Raw genomic sequence first — 8,305 nt, forward strand, 5'->3', positions numbered from 1 at the left:
TTTTTTTTTTTTTTTTCTTTCAGAAGCTTTAATTGGGTCTTCCAGTAAAACACAGAAAGTACAATCCCTTTAAGCTTGCTGTCTTCTACCTTTACAGATCTGCACAACACGACAAATCTGAGGTCACGGTCCTTATCTGGAACAGGACGCTCTCTGGTGGGCTCATGGCTGAAGCTGAACAGAACAGATGAAAACTTTCTACTCTATGCACACTTAACTTACATCACTTTGCCATTGCATCGAATTTTAACAGGTGAATTTTAACATGTATTATGCATGACATTCCCAGACAGCCTTCTGTGTTGGGGGATTTTGCTGTGAAGAGAGGAACAAGTATTTCTGTGTAAAGGATCATCACTTCACAGACCTCATTTGCTGACTGTAGCAGCAAATCAGTGTGAATAAGTAGAATGGTGTCAGCCTGTTCTCTGGCTCCGGGCCAGTTTTGCTTGGTGAGGATTCACACAAGTTGATAGTTTGTACTGACAAACATGCAGAGGAACACTAGTTGCCTGAGTACTGGAATATAAAGCTTGTCCATCTCATGAGTGCAAGACAACTCATTGTAAGCCCATCCGCTGACAGCAGTAATTGGAGCAGAGATCGGTGACTGGGAGGGTTACAGAAAGGCAGCTCAGAAATTTGGAGTGACCTCATTTGCCAGTTTTGACTCTTAGATTTCATTTCCATGAAAGTTCCTTGGACTGATCCGAGTGCCCATACTAATGCCCCGAAGTCTGTCGGGTGCCCAGTGTCTTTAACTAGACATACGGATGTTTGCGGGTCGCTCCATGAATAATCAGAGCCCCCCCACACTGTTGGTCTAGCTATGCCAATCGCTACATTGACAATGGCCAACTCTAGCTGGGCTAGGATAGCACAAGAAGTTGAGTTTTACAATCTGCAGGCAGTAATGAAGTTTTGATTTTCATCCAGATAACTCTTGTCTGCCTACAAGTACAGGTGGGCTAGAGGAAACAACCAGTCTGTTTGAACTCTTATCCATCAGCCGGGCTGCTGGCTTGTCAGGGACACAGCCTGCAGGGTGAGGGACTCTGGAGATACTTCTGAAAACTCAGAGAGCAGCGGTGGTTAAGGGCTCTCTCCTCTGTCTAAACGTAGTGGTGACTTCTGTCGTACAGGCGTTGGCAGTGGCTGCTCCTGAAAATACACATTGACCCTCTTCGGGCAGAGAGAAAGTTTGATCCAGCTGCAGAGCAGTATCTCAGGAAAAACTATTGCTGAAAATCCAAAATCTAGACTGGAATAAAGTGGCGATCCCACTGCAATGTGAAGTCCTGTCTCTAACCTTGGAAGTTCCTTAGAACTGTTAACTTCCTCAAAGAACTGAATCATCTTCCTTCTCCCATCCAGCAGACGGGATGACTCCTGAATAGGTTTGTCTGCTGTGGGCTTTTGGTCAGTGCCTGCTTTTTCTGAGGAGGGAAAACACTTAAAAACAAAACCAGTCTGTTACATAGGAATTATTCCCAGACCGTTCCTGAAAGGAAAGCTGAAAGGAAAGGAGTTGGGAAATCTGTTGTTAAACAGGTTAATCTGCCACTGAAAGAAGATAAGATAGTACAGGTCTTAGTGTCACGGGTTGTATTATGCTAGCGTACTAGTAATAGCTGCAGTCTTGTCCTCGTTTGCAGGCTGGGATCTCAGAGCCTGTTGCAAAAGTAGGTTGGCTCTTACTCTGCAGAGAAGGAAACCATAGCCTGTAAGGCAGAAGTGGAAATTATACTTAGCAAAGAGGTGTTTCTGCATTTGCCTTTTCGCTGTATGTAGAGACTTCTTTCAATTTAGAATTACAGATTCTGGTAAAAATGGATCCTCTGTAATTAAGGGTGGATTTTAAACAGTCTTTCAGCACGCTACATAATTATTCCTTGTGATAATTATGTTGATAACCTTACAGCTAGTTAGCTGGAGTTACCAAGCTCACTCACGCTCTCACCACAGGCATTTTGGAGTTCACAGTAGACGTATTGTTCCTGCTGGCATTTAATACTTGCTCAAGTGGGTGGCGTAAATGCCTCCATGCTCAAATATTTGCTTTGAGCCTTGAACATCCTTTCCGAGACTTAATTTGTTTAACATTAAGGTTGCAGAAATCGGTGTGTGTGTGTGTATATATATATATATTGAGATGCACAGAAATAGGACAGGAAATGTCTGGGCTGTAAGGCAGAATTTTTATCTGCAGTTTTTCCACTACCTGCGTTTGCGTTAGGTTGGCGCGTGGGGTGGAGCCCGTTTCCAGTGCCTTTTTGTAATTAATGCGTTGGCACCAGAAGCAGCTTTCCAGCAAGCAGGAGCATTGCACGTGGGGCAGGGTGAAGTGGGAAGGATGCTCATCTCCCTTGGGTAGTTCAGGAAGCCCGTAGTAAGAAATCACCCAGTGGTAGTAATCAAAGCACATTTTCAAATGCCTGGAGTTACACATACTGAGAAGACTTCCTTTGCTCTGAGCCTTTTCCCCACGCTAGATAATCACAGTTCTCTCAGCCTTTCCTCCTGTGTCAGAGGCTCCAATCCCTTCATTATCTTTGCAGCCCTGGACTCGCTCTGCTGTGTTTCATTCTTTCCAAGTGTGGCTAGAGCCCTCTGGAGCTGTGGATCAATTTTTACACACGTCATCCTCTTTGTGCAGCTGTATGTGATCAGCTTCTTAATTAAATGTGTGCTCCTTTTTTTCCATGTCCTTTATTCTCTGCATAGCCTTGAAAAGGACATAGCAGCCCAGATTCCAGATATTTCTCTGTGTGGCCATGACAGCGTGCTGGGTTGGCTGTTTACATTTGGAAAGATGTCCATGATCAGGACAGATATTTTACAGGTTCATATTCTGTCACATGTGGACAATATGGAACTGAGAGGCCAACAAAAGGAGCTCTTTTTTTTTTTTTTTTTTAGGCTGTGGAATGGATGAAACAATTGAATTGCTTACGTCTGCATCTTCAAGCTAAAAGTCTCTTTGAGGGTCCTGGGGGGTGTGTGGGGGTGTGTTTCTCCCTTTGAGAAGGGGAAAACTCTTGGCATCCCCCGTAAGGGCACTTCCACTGGATCCTCTGGAAGACGATGCCACTTCCTGTCTGACACATGTTGCTTCATCCCCCGATAAATGATACTTCGTAGATCAGCCATCCCCTCTGTGGGATGGGATGTATTTGTGGCTTACCATCTCTCACCTAGGACACAGCTGGGGAGGAATTAAATTGGGCTTTAACAGGCAAAGTCACATACTCGTCGTGTTTTAAATTCCTTTAGCAGCGAAACAGGGGGACGGTGCTGCAGTCCACAGCTGCATCTCTGGTTCGTCGTCCTTTCTGGTACAGTGGCTACTTTCAGGAGCCTCCTAAGTTTCCTGTATCTCTTTGTTTCTCTCCCTTGCCCAGATATCCTGGAAGTGCGGCAGAAACCAATTCTGATGACATAGCAGAGAGCGGGCACTGCCTTGGAGCCTTGTTGCCAAGTGCCTAACCACAGCGGTTTTCTGTGCTAACACTACCATCTAGTGTCAGGAACATAAACCTCCGCAGGAAAAAGGGAAGTCCAAGAATACCAGCCGATCAAAAGTGCCTCTTTCTTCCTTCCTCTGCTGTCATACACCGTATGCCCACTTGCAGTACATCACTTGAGTGTTTCTGACTGGAAGAGGACTTTCAGCAAGATAAAACGAGAAGGGGCTGTGTTTAAAACGAGTCAACACTTCATGGACAGTTTGTTACTGTGTTTACTTTATAACTAAGAAACCAACAATATGTACAGGATGTGTTTAAACTTTATATTCTTTGAGAGAAACCACCAGAGAATTTCGTAATGATGTAGTAACGAACGTCGTCCCACAGACTCTCACCCGTACACTCTCCGTGTCAGTTTGGCTTAACGTGTGTGTGTGAGCGTGTGTGCGTGCGTGTGGGGGTTGAGGGGACGAGAGAAGAATTTCCTAGTGAGGGAGGAAAAGGGAGAAGATGCTACAAAGATACGTCGCCGTTTTGGTACATGCAGCGGGTCAGGTCAGAGCTTAAAAGAGGCTGAAAATGTTCCCATTTGTTCGTTTGTCAGTGTTAGGACAGGTGAACTCTGCTGACAGATTTCCGTATCTACCAAAGAACAGCAACATTTTCATCCTCAAGAACTGGCTGAGAAAATGAGCCAGTGAAAAGAAGGCTAAAATGTGCTGCTATAGTAAAGCCAAGGTTCATATCCAGAACTAATGCTGCTTATCTCTCTGTTCGCCGAGTCGATACAAGTTTGAGTCTAAAGTGGAAAAACAGGAGGCTGTACTCAGTCTCCAAACCCTAAAAACCTTACCGATACCCAACATCCTCCTGCATGCACTGGAATTCAGAGGACGTAGGGTTGTCCTTGTGGTAGCGTTTGTAGCCAAGGAGGCCATGAGAGCTGATTCGTGGGGGGGCAGCTTGCCCGGATTCTTCATCTCCTAGTGGTGTTTCGCTGCACTCTTACATGCCGAAGCACAGAGTTTTCTTGAAAGACAAACGATTGAAATATAATTCTGCTCTGAAAAGTGACTAAAAATTGCATGGGGGTGGGGGTGTGTCTGAAAATGGTGTGTCAGGAGCTCTCAGGAAAAAAGCTTTATGTTTACAGCCAAAACGCAGCTTTCTCTAAATAGCAAAACTCTGCTGCCCTTGCCCTTGAAAGCTAAAGGGTTGAATACTGACACTACTGCAGTCCGGTTTGCTTTTTTGGTGTGGGAGCCCGTCAGTACTTCAGTTTGTTTGTGACAGCATAAGTAGCACAGCAATGGGCAGGGAAGCGTGTCGCTTAGAGCATGTGAGACTCCGTTACATGCACAACGGGAGAGCAAAGATGCCATTTTTGTCACTTTTCAGACTCTGAGCACCTCAGCGCCGTTGCCACCGTTACCAAACGGCACGTGCTCTGAGCCTGGACCTTTGTCTCCCTTAGACCCAGCTTTTCCCAAAGCGCTTTGTTGTTATTCTCTCAACAGCATCTGATGACTTAACCTCTCAAATAGGACTTTCTGACTATTTTTTTTTTTTCCTCAGGCCAGGTTCCATGAGAATAGCTTCACCTCAGCATAAAGGTAGACTAACTTTATCATTGAGCCAACATGATGAATCCAGCATGGTAAGGAGGTCTTTTTTTTTTTTTTTTTTTTTTTTTTTTTTTTTTTTTTTTTGCAGTAGTCACCTTAGCACGGAGAGCGATGGCATTTCTCACACAAGCGACAGGGATGGCTGACCAGTTTTTAGTTTGCTTCAGACGTGTCACAGCAGCTTTAGGAAAACATTCCCTTTGTCATTACCAGCACAGCAGCTTTTTCACGTTGCAGCCTTTGAACGTTGCTCCACAGGAGCCTGTGGTTGTGGACGTGAGGGTGTTCATGCAGTCTGACCTGAGGTGTATGAGTTGGGTGCCTAGGCTTCCTCCCTGAGCCAGGGGGAGAGCTGGAGTCCTAAACCAGCAGCTGAAGTGCCCTCTCAGAGAACTTGCCAGGCAGCCTGGGTGCTTACCCTAGATCCCCAGGCAGTGTCCCTGGTGCCAGTCATCACAAATATTCTCCCTGCGCCCGTGCTGAGAGCTGAACCACTCTGCAGCCAGAAGACCAGTCCTATTCTGAACCCTCTCAAGATGCACCTAATTCTGCATTTTTACTGCTGGGCTGGGCAAATCACTGCTTGGTTTTCCTTTAAATATTCACTAGGAAGGGAAGGGAGAGAGGATTAATATTTGTACTACTAGTGACAACCGATCCCTTTCATCAAACAGCCAGAGGAGTAACACACGTGAAAAGGAAACGTGTCCAGATTGGAACACGAGTGGTAGGTGCCCAAATGTTCAGTCCATGGTCATTTCTAACACTTTCTTGGTATCGTGTGTTACCTTTAGGTAGCTTAATGTCACGTGATCTGAAAGACTGAGCAAATCTTGCTGTGTCAGATTTCAGAGCAAGTGAAAAACAATTCTAAAATGTTACAGAAAGTGCAGTTCAGATCCCACATCTATTATGCAGGAGATACCGTCTGCTTTGTTACACATACGTGAGTGGATTTTTGATGTCTAGTTTTTGAAGGGTTGTGATGTAAATGTCCTAAAAAAGTCAGTTTTTTTCTTATACTTTGCTAGTAGATATGCTTAGAGATATGTTAAATCTCACCTTTTTTTAGTAGAAAAGGGCTACAGGCATGCCCAGATGGACATCCGGAGAAAACAAAAAGTCTACTGAGTGTCAATAATGCTTTTCAAAAACAGGTAGATGTGCCAGATTCTCAGTTGTTCCTCCTCTAAACAACTGGCTTAGACTTCTTACTTATAGCCCCTGGTTCTCACTTTCTGTCATCAGGTGGGGAAAAAAATATTCCACACTTTGTTCTGCTTTTAAACCTGGAAAATCACTGTCCTCGTATCGGCACATCGACAGGGAAGATGATCGAGGTTTTGCTTGGGTCAGGGTGGCACAGCTGGGCCCTGAGCACGCTGTTGCACTAGATCACAAAAGAAAAGGGAATGTTAATGGGAACCTCTCACCATTTTGATTTGGAGGAGTTTTTAATTCTGTAGCTCCGAAGCAGGAAACCACGTTGAGTCTCTGCTGGGCCATTGAAATAACTGCTGGGGAACGACCGAAGGCTGCGTGGCTGTCCGTGTCTTAACTGTTGGAGCACAGTGGTTTTCATTAGCTATGTCGATGCTTGGGAATGTACCGTGGTTAACAAATTCAGGAAGCTTTGCAGAACAGCTTTATTTCCAGAATCCCACCGTACATCGTTCCTCGGCTCCCTTCTTCCATCCCTCTGCCCGTTGGCTCCCTCTGGAGATGGAGACTCTCTGCTTGACCTCTCCACAGATGGTGTGTGTTGCTAGATGTCAAATGCAAGGATGTAAATCTTTTCACCCTTAACGGGTTTTTCACTGCTATCAGTTTAACAAGTAAAAAGCCTCTGTTTTTTAAAGAAAGATCTTAATTATTTTGTATTAGCAGGTGATGGCTCTGCCTTAGAGATCACCACGTATGTGACACTGCGTTCTCTTGTCAGCCAGCACAGGGTGGGTTTCAAGTCTCCTTTTAAACGAAGAAGCCATTTTTAGAAACGCCACAAATCTCTCATCTGTCTTGGCCAGTGCAGTTTGTGTGGGTTCACGTTCCTTCTCTTTTTATTCTCCTGGTCTTCACTGTTTACAAGGCTTGAGCGTGGTGGGCTCTGGATCACCATTACTCAGTTTTGCATTTCTGGGCAGGGTGTGTTTTCCAGAAAAGAGAGTTGTTTGCACAGGTGACTTTTTGCAGTAAAACAGTTTTCCCAAAGTATGTTCTCACGTCAAGTTTTAATTTAGATAGTGAAGTCCTTGGCTCTGCAAACTGATTTCTTCCGGCAGACCCTGATGTACAGAATCCCATCTGGTCACTGAAGTTCCATGTGGATGTGGAGTCCACATAAACAGTCTACACTTTCAGACTAGTCACCTGCTTCTTGCCAGTCATTAGTTGTTCCCCTTTCAGATGATTGCTTGTCCTGTATTTTGTAGTTTGAAGCTTCCCCTTATTAAGGATAGATGTAAGATAAAATCTTCAGAAGTGCCTAAGCCCTGTTGTTCTCCAGTGGGGTTTAAGAACAAATTTTTATCTAGGAAATGAATAAAGTAGTCTTAAATTCTATCTGTGTTGTGTGTAGCAGCGTCAAGAAATGACAAGTTTACAGTTCCTGGAAGAACTGGCCGTCTCCTACAGACTCGCCCTTTGCATTTGAAAGACTCTCCAAAGGTTGTGGCTGAAAGCTCTGGAAAATGGATTTGTTGTGATCACAGCAGTCGGGTATCTGTGAATGCCTTATTTTGTTTTGTGAGGTATGACTGGAAGTGTGTGGCGCTGGTGTGTAGAAATTCTGTGTCAAAAATAGGTGCGGTAGAATCCAGTTAAAGGCATTGTGAAATAAGTAGCTTTTACACCAAACCTTAAACAAAAGAGTATTTTACATCAGAATGTAGCTGTTTGGATGTTTGGTCAAGATCATAACAAGTCTGCAAGCAGGTTATAATGTTGAACGTTCTCTCTGTAAATATATAAATACTCTCAGCCTAATTTTGTCAGACTAACACATGTTGCATGGTTTGGGGTTTTTTTGCCTCATTGATCATCAGTGTTGATTTAAAAGGTGATGGGTTGAAAATCATGCTGGCACTGTACTGAGCCCTTGGAACAAAAAGCAAGAAGAACCTTTGTGCACCAAAAATGAAGTTGACTTTGCATATGGCAGCAGCAAAGAAAGTGTTGGACTCTGCAGCCAATAAACAGACCTCTAAACGACCA

The 8,305-nt window shown here is 44.4% G+C and overlaps 1 protein-coding gene across 1 annotated transcript in view; it reads left to right on the forward strand.

Moving 5' to 3' along the window:
* The window catches only part of KIAA0930 (KIAA0930 ortholog), a 73,537-nt gene extending 65,232 nt beyond the window's left edge, over nucleotides 1–8,305 (forward strand). The window contains exons 9-10 of the mRNA XM_026864458.1: nucleotides 56–253; nucleotides 3,402–8,305. Coding sequence (XP_026720259.1) covers nucleotides 56–253; nucleotides 3,402–3,442 — 239 coding nt within the window. The 3' untranslated portion in view covers nucleotides 3,443–8,305. The remainder of the gene's footprint in view (nucleotides 1–55; nucleotides 254–3,401) is intronic.

This window comes from Athene cunicularia, assembly GCF_003259725.1.
Source record: "Athene cunicularia isolate RWA chromosome 1 unlocalized genomic scaffold, athCun1 chr1_part2, whole genome shotgun sequence".
NCBI lineage: Eukaryota > Metazoa > Chordata > Aves > Strigiformes > Strigidae > Athene > Athene cunicularia.